The following is a 23,716-nucleotide window of genomic DNA, read 5'->3' as shown; positions in this document are numbered from 1 at the left end:
TCTGAGGAGCTTCGGAGAGACAGAGAATGGGGGGACTGAAGAACCCCTCCAAGTTGGGGAGTCCTATCAGTTCCACACACCTTTGCTTTGCATTTCCAGAAGTAGGTTGCTGAACCTGGGGGCTGCTTATAGTCCCAAATTCCATTATACTGCCTTTAAATCAAATTATATAATTGTATTAATTTTGCTTCTTGAATTTTTGTAGAGGGTGTGGAATGAGGTCAACAGGGCTGATGTGGTGGGTTTGTTTTGCTGGACTACATTTATTTGTTACTGAGAAGGGCTCTACATGAAGGAAGGGAGTAAAGGAGATCGCTGGGAAGGGGCAGGAATGTAAAAGAGAAAACATTAAATAGAACAAAAGTCTTGCATACACCAAGCCCTTTTTGTGCAATTAAGGAGAACAAGGCACAGCTGTACAAATAGATAAGGGATAGAAACACTGTTTATGAAAGTTGGTTTGTGTTTAGACAGGTTTTATATTCAAATCAGACTTATTTGTGGCATCAATAACCAATCAAATCTTTTGTGTTTCATTTGGAATGTATTCCTGAATGGGCTGTCGTTAAAATTGAGTTTGTATTCTTTCTACATAGTCATCACCAATGGTGAAGGGATAGTGAAACTCTCCCTCCCAAGAGAGATCTCCCCACCACCATTTATTTGTCCCAGGACCAAGAAATAGGGAATGACTGTTCAAAAGCATGTTGAGTTCAGTGTCTTTTGAGGACTACATACATAATACAGTACAAAAAAACCTGATTTCTGTGTGGGTAGATCTTTCCAGGTTTGCAACTCAGTTCCTCTCCTTGCCTTAGGAGAAGCAAAGGTGAGCCATGCTTCTAGTACTCAGCTTGGCTAACTTGGCTGGTCTGTAGGGGACAGATCTCAGCATTCTCAAGGCCTGGTTCTTGCTCCTGACCTTTTAGGCTTAGGAAGACTTGACAGAGATTTTCCTCTCCCCTGGCAGGGCTTGTGGGAATTCAGGGCCAGGGACTGACTGAACATATGTACACACAAGTGGACACTGGAGAAGGAAATGGCAAACCGCTCCAAGAAATCCTTGCCAAGAAAACCCCATGAGCGGTATTGGCATGCTATGGTCCAGGGTGGGTCCTGAAGAGTTAGACACACAATTGAATGACTGAATAACACACATGCAAAAATAATAAACTCAAAGTGCTTTCAAAGTAAATTTAATTCCTTCATTGAAGTCTCATGGTTGAATAGGAATGCCAACATCAGTCACTTTGGTTCAATGCTGGCTAACAGCTCAGCAGCAAAGCACCAGGAAGCTACAGCTGGAGCAGCAAGGAATCTGCTCAAGCCTTCTGCTAGAGATAAATGCCAGCATGGGCACTCACTGCAGACTAGCTTGTTCTACAGTTCTTTCTATAAATCTCCCCTTTAACAGGAGCATCTGTTTACCGGCGCCCAAGAAGACCCAAGAAAATGCAAATGAAGTTCTTTTAATTCAACAAAGTCTCCAAGATCTAAAAGCTCACAAGGTCTGATAAACCCTGACACCCACCATCTATCAGTCAGAATTCTTTCAATGTTCATTCCTGAGAAAACCTCATTCAGTCTCTGAGCACACCAAGTCACAAAATGCTACAGCCTCCTACAGAAGGGTCTTCTTCTTCCCATGTTATCATAGTTAATGCCTATTGCCAGTTGGACAGTCAACCTTGGAATCAAAAGTGATGACATTTTTGGTGACATTTTTCCTCCCTCCACAGCCCAAGTCATGGTGGTGCCACTAATGGACAAAGAAGAGTATTTAACTACAGAGGACAGAGCAATTCATTTTCTCATATTCCACTTGAGGCCTAAATTTTCTCTCCTTCCATAATTTAGATTTGGGGACAGGAAGAGAGGTGAACAGCAAAATATACTAATGATCAGGGTCAACTACTCTAAAGGAGGGATTAAAAATGCACCCTGCTCATACTTAGGGCCTCATAGATGTGAATGAGGAATTTCTGTGGAAAGGTAGAAATGGTTCTGAACGTAACCAAGGCCCATATTTTTTCACTCAGGGAGAAACCTCAATCTGTAAGTGTTGGTGGTTTAGAAGCAGAAGATCTGGCCAAAGGGAAAAGCCACAAGGATGGAAGTGGCTCTAGTCATCACTGATTCCAAGGAATGCCAACTACAAGAGAACTCCCCTCCCCGACTAGTGGCCCGTTCTCACTCCTCACTCTGTAGCCTCTCAGTTTTGCTGGCCCCAAACTAACCTCTCAACAACTCCATAACTTTATAGTGTTGACATGTCACCCTTTCCCACATGGCTGGCTACCCCCTGGCCTTCCCTTTTAGTTTCTGTCTCAATGCTATCCAAGTGTTATGAGCCTTGTGAGCTCCTTGAGGGCAGGGCCTTGTCTTTTACCTTCTCCTCGTTCCCAGTGCAAAGCCCGACATACAGCAGGTAATTGAGAAATGCTGACTTGGTAGCCAGGAATGCCATGGCTGGGGTAGTCTGGGGCTCTTGCTATGGCCTGACACTAGCACAGTTTAATTTTTATTTAGGTTTTGCAGATTTTTATTTTTAAACAAATAAACCAACCAACCAGAACTGCTGAAGTTTGCATGCGTAGTGGTGCATCTGCCCCGTCCCCTCCCCCTGCCTCCCTCCCCTCCCAGCCCTCACCCTCCCACCTGGAATTCTATGGTGGATGCATCGGGCCTGCTCTCCACAGAGTTAAGAGTGAAAGCTGAAAGACCCACTTAAGACTAACGAAAGAAAGTGGAGCCCCAGGAAACTGGATGTGAGCAAAAAATGTGGGGAGCAGGATGAACAAGCAGGGATTTCTACTGAACTTTTGTAATATACCAAATAATCACTGGCTTAGCAAAGAAAAGCCTCCAAAGTGAAAAGTGGAAAAATTATAAAGGAACGTGACTGAACAGGTAAGAGACCGACTCGCCATTGTGAGTCCTCCGGATGGCCTCGGCCAGGATCATAGAGATGTCAATCACCTGAAGAGAGGGGAAGAGAGGAAAGGAGAGGTTGGCCCCAGGCAAGGACAGCATCCACTTAAACTGGATGTGGGCAACAGTGGTTTGTCATAAGGCCTTCCTTGAAAAGTCAGGCCTGCTCAGGTCCCTGACCCACTCTGTATGGTGGGCAAACAGCCCCTCAAGATCTCTGTGACAAAATCCCCTCTTACCTGTATCTTGGGGCAATGCTTCATCTTGTCTTCCTGAGGTATTGTGTTTGTGACAACAACTGCCTCAAAGCAGGCATGGTTAATTCGAGAAATAGCTGGACCAGAAAAAATTCCATGAGTAAGGATGGCATAAACTTTGGTGGCTCCAGCTGACAGCAGTCTAGAAAAAGATATGGAGACAGTAACCAAATGGACCTAATTGCAAGAGGAGGTGAAGGGTGGGCAGAAGAAATGGCATGGAGAAAATTCATTTGTCAGGTTAACAAGGGACAAAACACAACCAACTTTACAACTAAGAGCCATGAATAGAAGCTCTTGAAATGAACAGTGATACTGACAGAGCACATGGCTATATTCTCTTCTACCATAATCAGTAATAGCCATCAAACTGCCATTCTTGACGTGCTAGACAGAACTCTGCCAGGTTAAATTCCCGTTACTACTATAGACCACAAAACTGTCTGAAGCAACTGTGTGTTCAATGGATCACTAAGTGCTCCAGGCCTGGGACCTTGAAAGGTCACTTTTATTCCCTTAAGGTAGTCACTTTCAGGGTAAGAGAACATGTGGGTTTTTAAACAGATCATTCTGATCAATAGATTATACCCAATCACTACCCCCCCCTCCCCACACCACCTACTCACTTATCTGCTGCATGACAGATAGTACCACAAGTATCAGCCATGTCATCCACTAGAATGGCTACTCGGTCCTTGACATCTCCCACTAGCACCATTCGGTCGACTTCATTGGCCTTCTTCCGCTCTTTGTGAATCAGAGCAAAGTCAACATTCAGTCGGTCTGCAATTGAAGTCACTCTGCAGGAAGATGGAGGTAAGGCAGTTTACAGATTATCAATAGTTCAGTGAGGAATCAAGTAGAGGGGGTGGGGGTGGGGGTGGGGGTGGGAGGCACTCACCAGTTCTGGGAGGCAGTGGAAAGTAGAATCTGTGAACTGGGGGGGTGGGGGACAGGGTTTAGGCTCTATCACCCAAATGGATCTCCCAATTTAAATACAACCGGATCATTCCAGTCTAAGTGCACAGATTGTTCCAATTAAAGTGACAACAAAAAACCTGTGGAAAAAAACCTGTAAACAGATATAAGACTAAGAGCCATTCCCCAATAGATAAGCAGTCAAAGGATAGTTTTCAAAAAGAAACAAACTCAAGCAAAGTAAAACAACTTTGAGGTTTCACCTCACATTTAACAAATTAACAAAGATAGCGAAAGGTAGAAATACTTAAAGCTGGAAGAGCTGTGGGAAGACAGGCACACTGATACACTGTGGGCAGAGCTGAGAACTGGTCCAACCATTCTGGAAAACAATTTGGAATTATTCAAGAAAAATCACTAAACTGTTCATACCTTCTAACTCCCAAGAGATTCCACTGCTGCTGGGCATAGAGCCCTCCAAAGAGGTAAAAAAAAACCAGTCCCACATATTTTAAGATATTCATAGCATGTTTTGTGGCCAAAAAAAAAAATGCACACACACAGGCAACACCAACAACAAAACAAAGTGGGGGGGGCATCAATTGGGGAATGGCTGAACTGAATATGACTTTAATAGACAATTTTTATGCTATAAGAAATGACCAATGAGGAATTCAGAGAAACATAGGGAAATATAGAACTGGTGTATCACAATAATGTAAATGAAAAGAACACTAAAGCAAAACCTGAACATTCTGAATCGTGATGCCCTGGAGATGCCAATGAAGTGGAAAGGCTAAGGGTGTGGGATGTTGCATACACTGTTACAGAGAGTTCATATTGCTTAACTTTCTGTGTTACAATGGAATGGGGCAGACGGGGTAGGAAAGGAGTATACATCTGGCAATGACAATGATGTAAAAACTAAAGGCATAAAAAAAATTTTTTTTAAAGCTTGTGAACAGAATGAATAACCACAACTATCCCTTCCCAGACTGTGATGGTAGGCAATACCAAGCCTACTCTAATGTTCAATAACATCCCAGCTATTCTTTGTCATATTTCTCAGTGAAGAATATACTACGTACCTGGATGTCGACTTTATTTATTTTTAAGACAATTAGAAAGTGACACCAATTAAATAGTGGCTTCAAGGTATAGTCTTCTTTATTTGTATGTTGGCATGGAATATACCCCACTTTTCTCCAAATGAAACAGAGCTTTCTGTTTTGAATCACTGTCCATAAGGAAATGCTAATGATTTCAAAAGAGAAAGGGAGGCAGGCAATCTGGCTAACTCCACTGACCCATTAAAGACCTTATCAACACCAAGAATAAGACTTTTTTGGACACCATATATAGCTTAAGTTGAGGCTACATAATATATCCTCTCATTTGAGCTTCACAAGAGCCCAGGAAGGTTAAGTACTGAAGGTATTATTCCCATTTTATGGATGAGGAAGCTGAGGTTCAGGAAGGGGGAGTGACTTCTCCATAGTTACACAACTAATGTCAGAGGCAAGATGTGAATCCAGGACTTCATAGGTTCCAAAACCCAGCTCGGCTTTCCTCTAAGTCACATGTTGTTAATGCTTGTGTGGAGTCAGTGGTATCATTTTCACATGTGAATGGGACAGCACCATTAAGTGGTTGGCAATGCCATCTGGGCTAACATACTGTCTGTATTCAGTAGTAAATTCAGTTACAGCCCAGCAGCGTGTAAGGAACGAGGAAGAGCCTTGTAAGTGAGGAGGCAAATCACTTCCCCTCTCTATGACTCAGTTTTCTCATTTGTAAAATAGGGAGAAGAAAAGCATTTTGCAAGTTTTGTTTTCACCACAACCCTGTGAGGTAGGTAGGTAGGTAGTACAAAAGTTGAATAATGCACAGAGAGCACATTACTGACACAGCAGTTTGCTAGCCAGAGGAGCATTCATTAACAATCATTCTACTGAGCTATTTTTCCTTATATGAAGATGATACACACAAGCAGAAGCAATATGTGCTTTGAGGCTGCCTGGCTAGCTCAGTACAAATCTCTCCTCTGAGGTACCCCCATGGAATGCATGCTGACTTAGTAAGATTAAGTAAGATGGTTGCTCCAAGATAAGATGTGTCTGCAGCCACTCGACAGAGAAGCTAGCTAGTCTACAAATGGTTCACAGGATTCTAGACCTAGAGCCAGAAAGGTCCTTGGAAGGCACCTAGTCCAAGCTCTTCACTTTACAGATGGGCAAACTGAGGCCCAGGGAGAGGAAGTAACTTAGCAAGATCACCCAGGCTTGTTGTAGAGCTGAGATCTGAACTGAAGCCCAGAAACTCAGTGCTGGTTCCAATGAACTATACTACCTCTCTATTACACCCTCCTCTAACCAAGTCACATGCTGCTTTCTATTGCTACTGTTCTAAGAGTTATCAGCCTCCTGGACACACAGGATTCTGTTAACCACATTTGCTTGAGATCATTCCAACCACGCATGGGCTTTGGGCAAGCCTTTAGCTGAGTACCTCAAAGCTCAGACATGCAATGACCAGGCAAGCATAAAGGTCCACATAGACAGGTCTCAGTGGGGAATTTAAAGCCTTGCATAGGCAGACTCCAACCTACCTGCCTTCCGGACTCACTCCATATCATTCCCCTTCACAAACTAGACAACTGGTCTAGTTGCTGTTCCCTGACCTGTCCATACCTTTGTCAGGGGTTCCTTTAGCACTCAGGACATAATTCTCATCTCAAATCCTTGGCTTCCTTCAAGACTCAGCTCAGGGGCCCCCCTGCAAAGGTTCCCAGCTCACTATCTGTGTGAATACTGCAGCTCCCAGATGCAGGGGCTTAGTTCCTGATGGGCAGACTGGTTGGGCGTTTTTGGGTTTTGTCTTGCATCCCCCTAGTGCCTGCCTCCTATAAATGTACTGTAAGTGCTTAAGAAATGCTAGTGGAATGAATGAATTCTAGCCTTAAATGGGGAATGACAGAGAAAGAGACCGCACCCATGGTAAGAAACGGTGAGCAGCTGGAGTCACTGGTAGCAAACCCCCAAATCTCAGCAAGGATCAACAAAGCTGGAACTTGATTATTTCAAGTTCTGTGCTCACTCTCCACACTGCAAGTAAGGAATCCTTGTGTATGCAAATTCCCATTATCTGAAGTTATAACTATGCAAAATAGGTTAACTGGTTCTAGGCCAATGGAAATGTGCCTTGTGAATCTGAATAATGCTATCACCACTTTAAGGGATTTGCATCAATTGGAACCTGCCTATAAAGGTTGGCAGCCTGTGGTAAAACTGATAGAGACAGAGATTCAGAGGGCTATTTGTAAGCGTATTTTGCTAGTTTCCAAATTCTGCCTCTGATGGTGTGTGGCTGCGGGCAAGTCCCTTTTCCTCCCTGGGCCTCAAGTTTCCCCCTCTGTAAAATGAGAGGGCTGAACTCAGTGGCCTCTGAGGGCCCTTCCTGCTCTAGGATCTTACTGGCACTTAAATGTTTTTCACGGTAATCTAAAACAGAGGAAAGGGCGATTGGTAAACAGAGACAGGACAGGAACAAATGGGGGAAGGGGTGCCCAAATGAACTTGAGCTCTCTTCATGTTTACTTTAATGGAAAGGTGGGAGAGAAACCAATTGCTGAAAATATGAATGGCTTTGAAGGAATCCTGAATTAACTTTGTAATCACCTGGGTTTTGTAGTGCCTGGTTCTATTTCTCCATTAATAATGTAAGTAACACTTCCGAATGTATTATTAATGAGTAATCCAGGGAGGAAATGAAGTGCTCTTAATCTGTGGAGCTTTCAGTCTCTGCTAAATTCTATTCAATTCCTTAGGTTCTTAGCTTTAAAACAATAACACAACATATTTCTTCCTTGCTCAGTATTTTAATCCTAAGAATCAAAAAATGTTCTGTGAATCATAATAACCAGGTTTGGGGAAATAAGCCTGCCCATCCCCGCACTGACAGTATAATAACCATGTTCTTGGTAATATTAACAGCTGTTGATGCTGATCTGAAAATCAAATCCCTAGCCTATCATAAGAAAGGTATATATGGAGTCCTGAGTTAGGGAGGGAACAAGGATTTATTAGGTACTTACTATGTGCCTTAAACCGTGCTAAACACTTTACAAATATTATCTCATTTAATACACATGACCACCTAGGGAGATAGATGCTACTATAGTCCTCATTATTCAGTTGAGGAAACTGAGGCAGAGGTAAAGTGACTTGCCCAAAATCACAAAGCTAATAAATGTCTGAGGTTGGATTTGAACTCTAGTCTTCTTGACTCCAGGCCTAGCACTCTATCCACTCACCGTACTATCTAGCCATGGCTGGTGGCTACAACAGCTCTCTTCTTACTGGGATCCCTTCCTGAAGGAATTCCTGGCTTCCCAAACAGCAACAGGCCAGTGAAGGGGAAGATGTCTGAATAAAAGTCATATGCCATACTATTCTCACTTTGTTTTTTGCATGCTTTTTCCCCTTTTATTCTATTTCTTTTTTTACAACATGACTAATGTGAAAATATGTTTTACGTGATTGTACATGCATAACCTATATCAGATTGTTTGCCATCTTGGGGAGGAGGGAGGGACAAAAATTTGGAAAATGCAAAATCCTTTAAAAAAAAAAAGAATGGTGAAAATTGTCTTTACAAGGAATTGGGAAAAATACTATTAAGTAAAATAATAAAGTCACGTGCCATGTATGCAATGCCTCTCCAAGGAAAAGATACTCAGTGACAATTTAGGGAGAGGAAAGATCTAGGTGACACAGGGGATAGAGTGAGCACTGGATTTGGAACTGTGATCTGATCTCAGACACTGACTAGCTATGTGATACTGGGCAAGTCACTTCTCTCTGGGCTTCAGTTTCCTCAGCTGTAAAATGAGGAATTGGACTAAATGACCTTCAAGGTCCCTTCTAGCACTAGGATACCATAATCACAAGTTATCATGTAGACCCCACCCACCCACCCATGACATCCGCACTTGGGTCCATTCAGAGATGGCCACAGGGTGCGCAGAATACTAATCCTACCTTTTAGCTCCACCAGCATCAGGGGATACAATACAACAGGTCTTCCAGTCGGCAATGTTCTCTCTTATCCACTTCAGGACAGCTGGCTCAGCATATAAGTTATCCACTGGGATATCAAAAAACCCCTGTGGGAAGGAACTCTGTTAATCTCTTGGCTTCCCCCCCAACCCAGGCTCCCAGCACTGTAAATATTGTAAATAAGAGCTCCTGCTTCTGAAGCGTCTTCTCCAAAACAACCCTGTGAGGCAGGCAGGGTTATTACCCCAAGCTTCCATCTGGAGAGACAGAGGCCCACGTGTAGCAAGACTGTTCACCTAGTAGGTATTGTGGCCAAGATTCAAACCAAGTTCCTGGGAACACAATCTCCACGTTATTTTCATTTAGTTAAGACATTTGGTCTCCTGTTCTTCCAAAGTATCCTGCGTTTGCTTCTCCTGGTTGTCTCTTCCCAGAGTATTCATTAACAACCCCCGCAGCCCTCAACTCCCATGGTTTGTTTCTCTTTTATACCTGAATCTGAGAAGCATGAAGGTCCATGGTGATTATATGATCTGCTCCTGCTACAGACAGCATATTTGCCACAAGCTTAGCTGAGATTGGGGCTCGGCTCTAAATGGGAGAGAGTAAGGGTCACTGACAAATAGTTCAAAGTTATGAAGCTGACAAAGTGGGCTCACTTCCTATCTCAGTAACAAAGTTTTCCAGTCTCTCGACCTGTTTATCAAAGGTAAAAATGTCTGATGTGTGGCTACCAACCTACATTTAATTTTTTTTTTTAAAAAGACCACCTGGTCTTAAAAATTTTTCAATCAACATTGCAAAATAAAAGCAGCCCCATCCACCCCCGCTCCAAAAATGTCCCCAAACTACAATACAGCAAAGTTTAAGAGATACTGGATATAATCATGAAGCTTACAGAAACAAAGGATCGAATGAAGACCTCCTAGTCCAATGCCTCTGGAAGAGCTTATCATGTAGATGCTCCCTTCACTACCAAGATGCAGACCAAGGCCCATGCATTCTGTGCCAGCCCATCCTATGGGGCTTTCCAGAGAGCCTTCTTTGCATTCTCTTGGTATTGTGTGAATACCAATGGAGCAGGCAGGCTGTCTGTTGGGTATCTTTCATTCTTGCTATGTGACCAACCCATCATTTTTTAGATGACATCCTTTATCCTGCTTTTTCTGTGTAATTACTCATTTTTAATGTGTTACAAAGAAAAGAAGGCATAGCAAGAGATCTGACTAAGTCAGTTATCTCAAGGGCATTTAAGGATGAAAATGAAGGGATGCACACCCCTGCCAAAAGAAAAATCCCAGAAGGCAAATGGAAAAGATCTATATATAAAGATTACTATAAACAACTCTTTTCCCCATCAACGGCAGTGGAACCACCATACTCGGACCTTATGGCAGGGTTCCCAATGTGCTTAAAGAGGAGAGAGAAATAGCACTGAAGAGAAAGAACAAAGACAGGGAAAGCAGCCAAAATGGACCAAATGTATACCCCTTCTAAGGGACATACAATTGAGGTTGTTGAGGGATTGATAAGGATGTGAAGGATGGAAAGACAGTAAAGTTAAAAAAATTCAAACTTATTAATAGGCAAACAAAACAAAACAAAGATCATTGAGAAAGCAACTATGGAGCTCGATGCCTTCTCTCCCCACCTATATAAGATCTTTGACAATCATCAATGTACATATTGAAGGAATCCTTAGTGAGAATCAGTAGGGAAAAAACAGGCTTTCATAAGTAATATTCAACAATGGACTATATCTTTACCATTTTGCAACTGACTCAGAGATGTAGAGGACTTAAGATCCTGTGGTACTTACTGTTTATAGACTTTTTAAAACTTGGTACAGCAAAATGTCACCTTAAAGCCTCTTTTTCCAAAAAGGCATCTCCCATCCACATATCAAAAACATTCAAGATTCCTTGAAAGATATGCTAGAAATAATCCTATTATTCAATGACCACTGTGATAGAGACCAGGAGGATAGAGTCCAAGTGGAAGAGAATGGATTCTCCGTGGTCTTTCGCGCATTCCTGTTTGCAGATGACATTTGTGCTGCCAGCCCTGGAATACTTCAGTCTCTGTCAGCAGTCAAAAGTTCAGCCTGACCATCCATGCAGGAAAGACCAAGTGGATGAGGAATATCTACTACCCAGAGTTAACACATGCATTTGGATGAAAAACCTATAGAGCTTGTCTATCAATGTGTAGACCTGGACCTAGGAGTTGGGCCCAGGGTTGAAGAGGAGGGAAGTGGACTTGACTGACTTCGGAATATTACAAAGCTTTTGTTTTGCTTTGTTTTTGGCTAGGCAATGGGGTTAAGTGACTTGCCCAGGGTCATACAGCTAGTAAGTCTTATGTGTCTGAGGCTGAATTTGAATTCAGGTCCTCCTGAATCCAGGGCCGGTGCCACCTAGCTGCCCCACAAAGCTCTTTTAATGATCCTTAAGTTTCCTATGGAAGCAAAGTCCCGCGACTTCTTTATTTGCCTCTCCAATGAGAGCCTGTGAGCCTGCCTTCCACTTAGTTTTGACTTTTTTGTCACCTCTTTCCACTTATGGGACAGATGCAAATAGGTAGTTTCTCTAGTAGTATATATACCCAATGGTCACCGTACAAAAAGCTTACAAAGAGAGCTGATGGTCTAAAAAAGTTCAGAGATTCTTCGGTCTCTCTTGCCCAGTTTCTGCCAACATCACTATAGAAGCACAGGGGGCTAAGCTGGCTAGACTGGTGCCACTTTGTCTTTTTTTGCTTTTTTCCAGGTTGCTATGGTCAATTCACCACCAGGTGGCCAGTCTGCTGGCAATAAGGCTTTTTAGCATTTCTGCATTTAGCTAGGCTGGTTCTAGAATCTGCCAGAATTTCTTCTTTGCTAGCATTACCCTCAAGAACCCACCTGGATGACACATGGGAGAAACAGGATAGCAAACATCACTTCCAAATTCTCCTCCTTGTTTTTCTACTCTCATAAACAGTATTATCCTGCCCTAAGAGGTTTCTGACCCTGATATCTTATCACCTTGGATGCTGTCTAAGAATGTTAAGACCTAGCAGGTCCTATCAAGCTGGAGAGCTTCCAGGAAAGACCTAGTGAGGCCCACTGGTCAAAGATCAGCCTAGCCAAGTTCAGATAGTACCACTACTAGTTAGCTGCAGTTTAAGCTAAAGTACCACTCAAGACCACCTACTAGTTTTACAGAGAAGCTCCAATTTGAATTGGGGGGGGGGGACGGGACGACACACACGGACACAGGGATTAGGGCTAGCCAACTCCTAGCCCCCATGAAATATATTATAAAACCTTGAAACTTAAAAGTGATCAATGTAGGGGCAGCTAGGTGGCACAGTGGATAGAGTACCGGTCCTAAAGTCAGGAGGACCAGAGTTCAAATCTGGCCTCAGACCAAACACTTGACACTTAGTAGCTGTGTGACCCTGGGCAAGTCATTTAACCCCCAATTGCCTTAAAAAAAAAAGTGATCAATGTATATATCAGTGTTCACTCAGTGCCTTTTTCATATAAATATTTTCAACACCTCTATGCAGTCCAAGGCTTTGTGGTTACATCACACTTGCACAGCATAATTTGCTTATTTCCTCCAACTTTAGACATTTGGGCTGTTTGCATTTTCTTTTTCTTTTCTTTCTTTTTTTGCTATTATAAAAACAGAACTGCTATAAACATCTTGAAACAAATCATTTTGTTTTTCCTTTTGGGTTGATTTCCTTGGGGTACATTACCCAAAATGCAATTCCTGGGTCAAATGGTAAGAATGTCCGATAGCTCATTTCATACTACTCTCCCAAAAGACTCACCTCATGAACATCTAGTGGCACCAGCAATGTGCATAGCTATAAAGTACCCATTTTTCCAGAGCCTTGCCAACAAAAGATTTTCTAGCTTACTTTTGTTAGTTTAACATATGCGTAATGATACCTTGAGTTTCTCTCCATTTTCATTTCCTTAATTGCTAACAAGGCTATATACATATATGGAGGCCATCCTTTGTTTTTAAATACCAGCTATCTCCAGCCATATAGTTCCCCACCCCCACAAGTATCAGGCTCCTAACAAAGACAGCTAGTGTGTCTTGGGGGACAGGGCAGAAGGCTCAGGTCATACCTGTGACACATCAGTGCTGGGGTGACCTCGCTAAGTCACTTAACATCTCCTGACCCAGGGATTTCTCTAAGACTCAGCATCTGGGCCTCCAGAGACTAATCTCTCCACCCCTACCCCCAATCTACTCAGTTTTGGGACTCTGCCCTGGGCCTGAGCTGTCTGGATTAGAAGGACAATTCACCCCAACCCACTGAATCGAGCCGGCCCAGCATGCATCACATCGCTCACTGGATGCTTCCATCCAATAACTCTTGGGCCCTTTGTAGCCAAAGTCCTCCAAAAGGCCAAGGCCATCTAAAAGAGGTGCCTTCACTTTCTCTCCCCCCCGCCCCCACTCACTTCTTAACATATTACAATCTGGCTTCTGACTTCTATCGCCACTGAAACTGCTCCCTCCAAAGTCACCAATGAGCTCTTAGTTGCCAAATCCAGTGGGCTTTTCTCAATCCTCATTCTCCTTGAGTTCACTGCAGCCTTTGGCACCGTGCATCGGATCACTCTTCCTTGATTCTTTTTCTCCCTAGGTTTTCAGGGCCCCACTCACTCCTGCTTCTCCTTCCTACCTGTCTGACTGCTCCTTCTGTCTCCTTTGCTAGATTCTCTTCCAGGTCACACCCTCTAACCACAGATGTCCCTCAGGGTTCAGTCCTGGGCCCTCTTCTCTTCTCCCTCTAGACTACTTCACTTGATGATCCCATCAGCTCCCATGAATTTAATGACCATCTCTACACTGATGATTCTCAAATCTACCTATCCTGCCCCAAACTCTCTACTGACCTCCAGTCACCCATCTCCAGCTGGATGTCCAATAGACATCTTAAACTCAACATGCCCCCAAAAGATCTTGTTTTCTTTTCCCTTAAAGGTTCTCTTTCTCTTACTGAACCATCCTCTCAGTCCCTCAGACTTGCAACCTAGGTGTTATCCTTGATTCCTCTTCTCACTCCCCACATCCAATCTGTTGCCAAGACCTGTTAACTTATCCTTTGTGACATCTCTTACATAGGCCTCCCTTTCTCCTCTGATGTTGTTACCACTGTATCGAAGACTCTTATCACAGGAAGGGAGGAAGGTGGAAGGGGAGAAAAGAACTGAACTGTTCCAATAGCCTGCTGATGGGTGGGCCTGCCTCAAGTTTCTCCCCACTCTAATCCTCCTCCATTTAGCCACCAATGTGATTTTTCTAAAGCACAAATTTGATCATGTCACACCCCTCCCCCAATTAAACTAGTGGCTCCCTATGACCTCCAGAAGCAAATACAAAATCCTCTGTTTGGCATTCAAAGTCATTCATAATCTAACCCCCTCTTACCTTTCCAGTCTTTTTACACCTTGGTCCCCACCAAGTACTCTTGGATCTGGTGACACTGGCCTCCTGGCTGTTCCGTGAACAAGATTACACTCTCAGTGGTTCCTGGCTAAACTATGGCCATAGCCAGCTGTTTGGTCTCTGCCTCAAGTCTCTTCCCACTTCAATCCATCCTCCAATTCAGTTATCCAAGTGAACTTCCTAAAGCACAGGTCTGACTATGCGCCCGTCCCCCGTCCCCCCCATCAACTCCAGTGGTTCCAAATATAAAATCTACTGGCTTTTAAATCCTTTCATAACCTGGCCTCTCACTACCTTTGCAGTCTCCTCACATATTAATCCCCTCCATACTCTACAATCTAGTGGCACTGTGCCTCCTCCTTACTCCCCACTCCATTCTCCTGACTTTGTGCTTTTTTGCTGGCTGTCCCCTAAGGCCTGGAATTCTCTCTTCCTCCTCTGACTTTCTTCAAGTCTCAGCTAAAGGCTCATATTCTGCAAGAAGCCATTTCCAGTCTTCCTGAGATTATCTCCCATCAATCCCACATATAGTTTGTTTGTAAGGAATTATTTGCATGCTGTCTCCCACATTAGACTGTGAGTTCCTTTGAGAGCAGGGATTGTTCTGTGCCTGTCTTCGTATCTCCAGTGTTTAGTACAGGGCCTGGCACATTGTTGGCAGTCAGGTGCAACCCTGTGGACCATACTGTCCATGGGGTTTTCTTGGCAAAGATACTGGAGTGGTTACTATTTTCTTCTCCAGTGGATTAAGTCAAACCGAGGTTAAATGAATTGCCCAGGGTCACACAGCTAGTAAGCGTCTGTGGCTAGATTTGAACTCAGGTCCTCCTGACTCCAGGACTGGCACTCTATCCACCGAGCCACCTAGTACATATTATTGTTCAGTTGTATCCAATTCCTTGTGACCTCATTTGAGGTTTTCTTGGCAGAGATACTGGAGTGGTTTGCCATGTCCTTCTCCAGCTCATTTTACAGATGAGGAACTGAGGCAAACAGAGTTAAGGGACTTGCCCAGGGTCACATAGCTAGGAAATGTCTGAGGCCAGGATTTCAATTCAGGAAGATGGGTCTTCCTGATTCTTAGCCCAGTACTCTATTCACTGGGCCACCTCGCTTAATAAATGCTTGTTGATAAGTTATAGAATAGTCAATGATCTGGACTGATAAAGGGAATTTCCTCACTAGCAGTTACCAAGAAATTACAGATCCAGACCCTCTGAGGAGCAGATACAGTTTATCTCCCTCCAATGACTTCTCTAAATGTCTGCTTCAATTAATTCTGGTAAACAAAATAGACAAAGCATTTATAATGTAGCTGAGAAATTAGTATGAAAAATAACCACTACTTAAAAATATATAAACATTCTAAACATGAAATCTATATTCATTGCTAAGCTATGGAGAATGTATATTAAAGGTTATATAATTTTATATGAAATCATAAATTTGTGAATCACTTTGGGACAACTGATTAAATCGAAACTTTTTGACTAGTGATTTACAAGCTGATGAAACCAACATGACTCAGATTTAAATGATCTGTATGTGTCTTGGACCTCAAATTCTATTAGTATAGGAAATTGCCAGCCTGGGAGCTTCTTCTATCACTACAGAAGGTGGCCTGGGGCACTGAAAAGTTAAATGACTTGCCAAGGGTCATAAACCAGGATAAGTTAGAAGGGGGACTTGAACCTATGTCTTCCCCTTCAAGGCTAGCTCTCTACCCATTCTACCTTAATCTAAAATGGAAGGTCACTAGGGACAAAGCTAAACTTCTGAAGTAATGTTTTAAAAATAAAAGAAAATACCACATTGGAGTCTGCTCCTACTTTGTCCTTTTTGTCCTGCCGGGCATAAGGGAAGCAAGGGATAACAGCAGTGACTCGGCTTGCTGAGGCGATCTTGCAGGCATTGATCATGATGAGAAGCTCCATCAGATTGTCATTGATTTCACCACAACCGCTCTGTACAATGTAGACATCCTCTCCTCGGACGCTTTCACCAATTTCCACGCTACAGACGGGAGGGGAGAATTAGATTAACAATATTATTTCTATATTCCACTGAGAATTTCAAAGCACCTTAGGCATGCTGCACTACGCTTAGGATCCTCCATCAACTCATCACCACAGATGGATCGATCAATTCTGTCTGTCAATTCTATCTATCTATAGCTAGCTCAAGCACTGGCAGGTAAATGACTAAAATTCAGTTGTTGGCACCTATTTTTAAGTTTCATGTAGAAATATCTGACATAAATGTGGTTCGACATATACACTGGCTATGGATGGTCCTCACTGTACTTATATCTCAAGAGACATGGACATGTAAATACAAAAGCAGACAGTCCCTACTCTCAAGGAAATCATTGCACATGGATCTGCCACTGTGGCTTCGAAAGAAGGTCACAGGTCAGTTTTGTCTATGGCCACCAGTGTCAGTTTCCACAACTGGCACAGTGGAAAGAACATCTGGAATCCCAAGACCAAGATTTGAATCCTGACTCTACCGCTTAATATCTGGGTGACTCCAAGCAAATCAGTTCCCTTCTCTAGGCCTCCAAGTCCCCTCATCTCTTAAATGAAGGGGCTGAACTAGATCTCATATTCATTCCCAACTATTTTCAGTAAACCTTCACATTCAAAAGGAAATACATTTTTGCATTTAGTTTGTATACATACACAATAAAAGTGATGAATTTTTCTCCCCCAAGAGTTCACGAAAACTTTTTCACAACTTCATTTGGAGTTTCTACAATATTTCAAAAGGATAATATACTAAAAAGAGCCCTCTTGACAAGCTTCTTGTATACCCCCAGTTGGGAACTCCTGATCTAGATAAATTCCAAAGTTTCTTCCAGGCCCAAATGCCCCGTACCCTACTCAAATTTGTAAAGCCTACACTAAGTACCCAGTGATCCTTAAGGATACATTTCCATTTCAATAAATGGAAAATAGGAGGGCCTAGCCAGGCTATTTTGCTTAGGCAAAGTGAATTCCCAATTACAGTGGCAGCATTCAACTCCGTAACCCTTCAGGAGGGTCCTAGAGGGCCCATCTCTACAGTAACCAAGAACATGTACATTTGCCTCTGGCAAAAAAAAATTTGCTTACAATACTGGTAATAGTAAAAACCAATCACCTCAAAGGTACTACAATAAATTGGGTTTTTTTTTTGGGGGGGAGGGAAAGATATATGGGGTAGTCTATTAAACTTGACAGGCACTATTATTCAGCAACACGAATAATTCCTTCTCTTTATATCAAAATGGTAATACACTTTAAAATAAAAACACCTCATACTGGGTTTATCTCTAGTTACTACCTTTAGCACGGGCTTTGATTTCCTATTACACTATAATGGTCAGGATCATTACCCCCACCCACTCCTAGCCATCAACTAGGCTCCGGGAAAACATTAATGGCCAAAAGTAGATGAGACTTCTCTTGTTTTTCTTTCTTACAAACCAGAAGCAGTTTGACGACAGCCAGAGAATCTCCCACAGCTACCTAGCATGGGGTACGCACATGAGGTACTTAAAAAAAAAATCTATGTCCACAAGGCATATGGACATAGCATTCTAGTAGCTGTGAGACTGTCAACTGTCCTTTTCCCCCAATTGTGTGGCTCAAGACTACATTTTTAGGCTTAGGCAAATCGGTTCAGAGACAAACACCCTCCACAGGACAGCCTGAAAGATAGCCATTAAACCTAACTGAAAATTTCCCTAAAACGATGTAATCTACAGCTGATACGGGCATATGCAAATGTACCGATAACTAATTCCTTCAACTGGGCTATAGTTAGTTACTTGGGAATTTCTAGGAAATCACTGTCTCCTCTACCAACCCAGCACAAAAAGGCCGAGTGTGGACTACATAAACTAAAATGGTCTGAACTACACTCAACCTATGTCCCATAAATTCTGCTTTTGTCGGGCATGTAAATACTCCATTTGATCAATAAGGGGATCTCACCCAGGCTTCAGCCCAGCCTACCACAAAGGACTAAACAATCTTGACGCAGAGACAGTAAAAGTACCATAAACAAAATCTGATTAAGTCCCTGATACCAGCATTCTTCATAAGGACCTAATGTGCTATTCACTGATGTACACTAGAATAGGCTGAGTGTGTTCCCCAAATAAAGCCTGAGGACTGAATGACAGGACCACGGGAGGAGGCTACTGGAAGCAGCGGATTGTCCAGTGGATAGAATGCTAGGCCTGGAGTCAGGAAGAACGAGTTCAAACCCAAACTCAAGCGTTAACTGTGTGAACCCTGGCCAGTCCTTCACCTCTGTTTGCCTTAGTTTCTTCAACTGTAAAATGAGGATAATAATAGCACCTAGCTCACAGGGTTGTGATGACAAAATGGGATATTTGTGAAGTGCTCAGCACAGTGCAGGGCTAGAGAAATACTGATGCCCTTCCCTTCCCAAGGTTTGCGTTAGCATTTGGCCACACAGTAAAGATGCATCCAGAAGGAAGCAGCTCCTGAAAAATAAATGTTAGCATTCCTAGAGGGTCAAAAGAATACTGATGAGTCAAGGTGGATATCAACCCCAAACTCCAAATCCTTTTAAAGGCCCGGTTATTGCTAACTGGCTGTTGAACTCCCATTACCAGCTGAGTATCTTGCTCAAAGGGACACATACCATGTGTGTATGTATGCATATACACACATGTAGTATGTATATATGTAGACACACAGAGACAGAGTGACCTAGTATTTATCCGTACTCCTATTCCAATCTACTAGGGCTTAAGAGAATGAGAATTTTTTTTTTGGGTGGGGGTGGAAGGGGACAGGACAGAGACGTTCAAAAAAGATTATATAAACCTATCCTGTTCCCTATCCTGTTCTACGTGGCAGTTTTATAGGGACAGGTTTTTATTTGAAAGGCAACTGAAAAAAAAAAAACCCAGTAAAAGCCAAGCAGATGTGTCAACTCATCTCCTGTAGGCTTAACAGCAGGACTACCCCTGGGGTAGTGTTGGGGGGCCTAAGGAAGAAGGAATTAGGAACTTTTCTGGTTTTGTTTTGGTTTTTTTGGGGGGGCAAAGGGGGTTAAGTAACTTGCCCAGGGTCACAAGCTAGTTAAGTGTTATGTGCCTGAGGCTGGATTTGAACTCAGGTCCTCCTGACTCCAGGGCCAGTGCTCTATCCACCTCGCCCCCTAGCTCCCCCAAACTTTTCTACTAAAAGACAGATAATCCTCCATCTTGAGCTGGACTTCAGAAGCCAGTTAGAACAAAACCTCTCATTTTACAGTGAGGGAAATGAGGCCCCCAGGAGGTGGGATGACTTTCCCAAGGTCATACAGGTCAAGTCTCCCGACTAGGCTGTGTGACCTAAATCAAAGGCCTTCCTTTACCCCTCTGTGCCCCAGAGCACTGACAGAGGGAGTCTTATTGAGTACTTCTGGCATAGAGGAAATCACAGGTCTGGGAGAAGAAGGGAAGAAGGAGAGAAAGAGGAAAGAAAAAGAAAATACCTAATGTATATATTTAGGGGAGGAAAAAAAATCCAAGGCAAGGTTTACTAAAATCTGGGCAAAGGCTTGATACCCAAGAAGTGAGAAAATACCCTCTTCCCCCCATCCCCTCCCTCTCTGCCCCACCCCACTACCCCATAGCTATTCAGAATACAGCCTGCAGTCAGCTGAGGCTGACCTGTAGGTTTAGCTTTATTGAACTGCCCCTCCCCCCACCCACCGCCCCCTTTTAATCTTTATTAAAGGAGCTAGCTCAGAGGGAGGGAGAGGGACATGTATAAAAATCAAGGTGATGTAAAAAACCAAAGAATTCATTTTTCGGATGGGTGACTTTGGACCTTGCTGACCTTGCCAGCCCAGCAGTAAGGAGAACTGCCAGCATGGTTTATCGGAACACAGGGACCAAGTTTATAGCCCTAGCTTAGCACAAAGACTTAACCTTTTACTTCTGTCTGGCAAAGCCCATGGACCCCCTGCACAGAATGTTTTGAATGCATAAAGTAAAATACATACTATTACCAAGGAAACCAATTATACTGAAATACAGTGAACAATTTTTTTTAAACCAACTCCAGGTTATTAAAAAAAAAAAAGAAGAAGATTCTCAGGTTAAAACTCCCTAGGCTCCATAAAGAATCACAGACTCATTGGGCTAGAAGTAGATGAGAGCCTTGAGTTCAAATCTGGCCTCAAATACTTCTCAGCTTACTATATTACTAGCTTACACAGTATTAAGCACTGTGCTAGGTGCTTTACGAATAAACACTTCATTTGATTCTCAACAACCTTGGCAGGGAGGCATCATTATTAGCTCCATTTTACTGATGGGGAAGCTGAGGCAGAGCTGAAAAGTTAAGTGACTTGCCCAAGGCACCCCACGAAGCTTTTCTGAAGTTAGAGGCCAGAGATGGGCTACCCACTGTGCCACATCTCAATGCTTTGGAAAGGAGGCCCAGAAAGCTTGGGTGACTTGCCCAAGGGTGTTCAGGCAGAAGTGAACTGAATTGGGATTTGAACTCAGGTCCTTTGACTCCAAATCCAACCCTCTTCCCACTTCACCAAAAGCTAAGGCAGGGAAACCTGAAGTTTAGGCTGAGCCTTTTATAACCACAATAAACCAGATATTCTCCCATTCAGTGAAAGTCCTCAGCAATGCCCCCTAACTTGCTCATTCTGCTCAATCCTATTCAAATGTTAAGCTGTTTCTACACAGAGAACAGCAGAACCCAAGTGGGAAGCATTGTGGCATGGGGGAAGGAATGCTCAATTTGGAAAAACCAGAGCACCTAGCCTGAAATCCTGCTCCTCCACATCCCAACCAAGTGTGACCCTAGACAAGTCAAAGTCACTGCTTCCTTATCTGAAAATGAAGGCTTTTTAACCTTTTTGGTGGGTCCTGAACACTTGGGTGTGGACCCCTTCTGAGAATCACGTTTTCAAACAATGAAAGGAAATGTTAAATTTCAGTTAGCATTTAGTGAAAATAAAGATGCCATTGTTTTCTCATTAAAGTTCCCCAAACCCCTGAAATCTATCCATGTACCTCAGATCAAGAATCCCTGGACTAAATGGTCTAAGGTGCCCTTCCAACTGAAAATCTATAAACTTAAAATTCCAACTTATCTTCTGTCTCTCACAATACAATGGTCGCTCCCTGAGGGCAAGGACTGTTTCATTTTTTGTCTTGTATCCCCTGCCTCTAGCCCAGTGATTAAAAGTTTATTGACTGATCGCTTCCATGAGACAGGTGCAAAGGACAGGAGTGCTGGTTCATTAACAATAATTAATAGACATTTCTACAGGGTACTCTAAGGTTTGCAAAGCCTTTCCCAAGTATCATCTCATTTAGTTTACACAACGATCCTATGAAGTGGCGCTATTGTTATCCCCATTTTCCAGATCAGGAAGCCATAAACAGTGTGGAGTGAGTCAGGAAAATCTAGATTCAAACCAGGCCTCTAACATCTACTGGCTCCTACATCTAGAGCTGGATGAGACCTCAGAAACTATCTAGCCCAATTCCTACATTTCACAGTTAAGGAAACTGAGGCCCAAACACGGGGGTGGAGGCGGGGATTTGAACCCAGGTCCTTTCCACTCCAAAACCACTGTGTTCTTTCTGTAGCACCACGACGCTTCCCAGTGTGACTCTGGGCAAGGTTCTTAGTGCGCCGACGAAAACTCTCCCAAAACCACTCCCTAAGCCAACCTGCACAGGGAGAGGGATACACGTCTCTGTCTTACAGGTGAGGAGACTGAGGCACCGGGAGAAACGGATAAGTGACTTGCCCACGGTCACACAGCTACCTAGGAGCTGGGATTTGAACCCAGGTTCCCCCCCCCGTCCAGAGCTCTAACCACTAGACCACACGGCACAGTAGGCACTATTCGCGACTGCTTCAAGCCAAAGGCCCGGTGCACGGTACCAAGCCCAAGGCTAGCGGACGATATTGGCCTTGGCCTTGATCAAGGGGGCTGGGGCCACACCGCCCCCACCCGGGGTGGAGGGGGAGGCGAGTGCAAGTCTTAGCCCGTTTTTCCACTGGCCCGCTAGCCCGCCCTCCCGAGTCGCGAACCGCCATCCCAGCCACGAGGTGGTGATTGCTAGTACCGCCCTTTCTGCCCCCCTCTCCGCGCCCCCATTGCCTCTCGGCAGCCCCCCAGAACCACGACGCGCCCCCAACTCCAGCCTCTGTCCCAGCGCAACGGCCGACCGGTAGCCCAATCGCCAGCGCATGCGCGCGCGTCAGACCGGCCGGCCCCAGGCCAACGGCCCTGACCCACGACCCGGCCCTGGCCCCGGCCCGGTTCCAGCTCCAGCCCCAATTCCGGCCCCAGCCCCGGCCCCGGCCGCTTACCAGGTCTCCTGGTTACTGAATTTCTTAGTCACCACCTTGCCCAGTTCCAGGCCCAGACGGTCGGTGATCTTCTGGGACAGGTCCTGGTGGGAGCTGCCGCTGAAAATCTTGATGTTCGGCATCTTCAACCGGCGGTCCTCGGCGGACAGGTCTCGGCGACCGCTGCGAGTGGGACAGGGACTTGGAAAATGAGGCCTGAGGCCGGTAAGGCGAGGCTGGGGAGAGGTGACTCGGCAGCAAGAGCGTACTCAGCACGACGCCTCGGCCATCTTGCCTTCCCGCCAGGCGCGCGCGTTCTTATATTGTATACCGGCTCGGGGGGGCGGAGCCCTAGGTGCGGGTTCGGCCTCCGCCTCTGCCTATTGGTCATCTGGTAGCGAGAGGCGGTGCCCTCTCTGTGGCCCCACCCCTTCTCGGGGCACTTTACCACCGATTGGCTGAAGAGCAGGGAGGGGGTGGGGAAGGCCAGACGCCGGCTCTCAGGCGGCAGAGTGAGGCGAGGGCGAAGTTGGCAGGTGAATCTGTGGGATGGAGGGGTGGGGAGGGCTGATGCGGCAATCTAGCGGATCACTTGGGCCAATCCCTCTCTGCGTGCCCTGGGGGCTCCTTCTTCAGCCCCAGACGTAGAACCTGGCCCACACGCCTGGTTTCTGTCAACAGTGAACCCCAAATTGAGGCATCGAAGCAGAAGCCACCTGTTTCTGCAGATCCCGGGGGAGTCGGGGGGGAAAAACATTTTG

At 44.4% G+C, this 23,716-nt stretch overlaps 1 protein-coding gene across 3 annotated transcripts; it reads right to left on the bottom strand.

Annotated features, from left to right (window-relative positions):
* Positions 1 to 1,180: 1,180 nt before the first annotated feature.
* PRPS1 (phosphoribosyl pyrophosphate synthetase 1) lies at positions 1,181 to 23,261 on the bottom strand. Of its 3 annotated transcripts, none has more exons than XM_020967252.2 (7): positions 22,977 to 23,261; positions 16,431 to 16,635; positions 9,656 to 9,754; positions 9,146 to 9,270; positions 3,815 to 3,988; positions 3,171 to 3,330; positions 1,181 to 2,979 (listed from the first exon to the last, which is right to left on the bottom strand). In XM_020967252.2, the coding sequence occupies exons 1-7, from the start codon at positions 23,096 to 23,098 to the stop codon at positions 2,887 to 2,889; spliced, it is 978 nt and encodes a 325-aa protein (XP_020822911.1). In that variant the 5' UTR covers positions 23,099 to 23,261; the 3' UTR covers positions 1,181 to 2,886. The 3 variants fall into 3 exon arrangements, with proteins under 3 accessions (XP_020822911.1, XP_020822912.1, XP_020822913.1); XM_020967253.2 differs by having other exon boundaries at positions 16,434 to 16,635; XM_020967254.2 differs by having other exon boundaries at positions 16,452 to 16,635.
* Positions 23,262 to 23,716: the final 455 nt, after the last annotated feature.

The sequence above is a fragment of the Phascolarctos cinereus genome, unplaced genomic scaffold, assembly GCF_003287225.1.
Source record: "Phascolarctos cinereus isolate Bilbo 61053 unplaced genomic scaffold, phaCin_HiC Scaffold_8;HRSCAF=390, whole genome shotgun sequence".
In the NCBI taxonomy this organism is placed as follows: domain Eukaryota; kingdom Metazoa; phylum Chordata; class Mammalia; order Diprotodontia; family Phascolarctidae; genus Phascolarctos; species Phascolarctos cinereus.
This window is presented reverse-complemented; position numbering and strand designations above follow the sequence as displayed.

Bases quoted from the DNA above. Each gene is read 5' to 3' on its own strand.
- PRPS1 (XM_020967252.2), bottom strand. From the start codon at position 23,098: ATGCCGAACATCAAGATTTTCAGCGGCAGCTCCCACCAGGACCTGTCC. The intron at 9,271-9,655 runs GTATAAAAGAGA...TCCTTCCCACAG, and splicing joins TTCATGCTTCTCAGATTCAG to GGGTTTTTTGATATCCCAGT. The intron at 2,980-3,170 runs GTAAGAGGGGAT...CCCTCTCTTCAG, and splicing joins AGCATTGCCCCAAGATACAG to GTGATTGACATCTCTATGAT.